At 50.5% G+C, this 1,167-nt stretch overlaps 1 protein-coding gene across 1 annotated transcript in view; it reads right to left on the reverse strand.

The window, feature by feature from the left end:
• Positions 1–1,167, reverse strand: part of LOC104158691 (E3 ubiquitin-protein ligase TRIM39-like) — a 4,293-nt gene that overhangs the window by 2,221 nt on the left and 905 nt on the right. Inside the window, 1 exon segment of the mRNA XM_009696409.1 lies at positions 849–994. Coding sequence (XP_009694711.1) covers positions 849–994 — 146 coding nt within the window.

The raw sequence follows: 1,167 nt of genomic DNA on the forward strand, positions 1-1,167 counted from the left end.
AGGAAGCTCAGCGTCAGCTTTTCTCCTTAAATCAGTGCAATGCTGGATTATTTAGTTGGGGATGGACTTCTTGTGCCTCTGCCCGGTGCGAGGGCTGAGTATGTGGAAGGATGGAGATGCCCACATCTAGAGGGAACCTGAATCAGGGAGGTACCATGCTCACAAGGAAAACATTTTTTTGCCCCAAATCTAGAAATAATTTATCTTGCTGCAACCTGTCCTTTCGCTGGACACCTCTGAGACACCAGCTCTGTCTGCTCCATAATCCCGTCAGACCATTGCAGATTACCAGGACCCCCAGCAGCACTAATAGACGTTAATGGCCCTGAGCAGCCCCACCTGAGACCCTGCCCAAGGCCCAGGGGCTCTATTTAAGCTCAGTCCTGGGGTGTTTAAGTCCTTTTACAAGATGCTTTGGAGGAACGTGGCCATGGATCCTGCTGATTGACCCCATGGGGTCCATTCCCAGCTTCTCTTCATCCCTTCCTCCTGCCCCTGGACCTACCTGATGCTCTGGGCTTCCCTGCCCTGCTCCCCCCTCTCTCAGGTACCACAAAGACGGGGGTGAAGGCTGGTGATGGTCTTGTTCCCCATCCCGCAGGGGAACACCAGCCCTTGCTATTCCCTCCCACAGACAGTGATTTTATTCCTTTTTTTTTTTCCCCCCCTATTTTTCCAGGCTGCAATTTTCCCTTTCCTCAGCCCCTTGGGATTTTCAGATCTGTAGAGGGAATAGGAACAAACTGGAACTAAGAAAGCCCAACTAATTAATTCAGCAGCTACCTGCTGGGGAGGACCCTCCCTACAATTTTCCCTTGAAAAGCTGTAAACTGGGTGAGTTCACTCACCGATTGCTGATTCTTTTCTTCTTGCCCTTGTGTTGCGGTGTCCAGCTGGGAAATCTCCTCCGAGAGTTTGGTGGAATTTTTTGCCTGCCTCTTCTCAATCTCATTTTTCAGGTCTTCCAGCTGTAAAAGCAAGAAGAGCTCGTCTCCTCCTGGGACCCGCAGCGTGCTTAAAATCCGAGCAAGCTCTGCCCCGGCTCAGCTTCTTTCCTTCCCTTTTAAGATGCAAACAAAGGAGCAGTGGGATGGGAAATACCATCAGGAATTCATGAAAAGGCATTTCCCACAGAGGGAGATCACCCATGAACCCAAATCCCTACTA

Source organism: Cariama cristata, unplaced genomic scaffold (assembly GCF_000690535.1).
Source record: "Cariama cristata isolate BGI_N322 unplaced genomic scaffold, ASM69053v1 scaffold7403, whole genome shotgun sequence".
Taxonomy (NCBI): domain Eukaryota; kingdom Metazoa; phylum Chordata; class Aves; order Cariamiformes; family Cariamidae; genus Cariama; species Cariama cristata.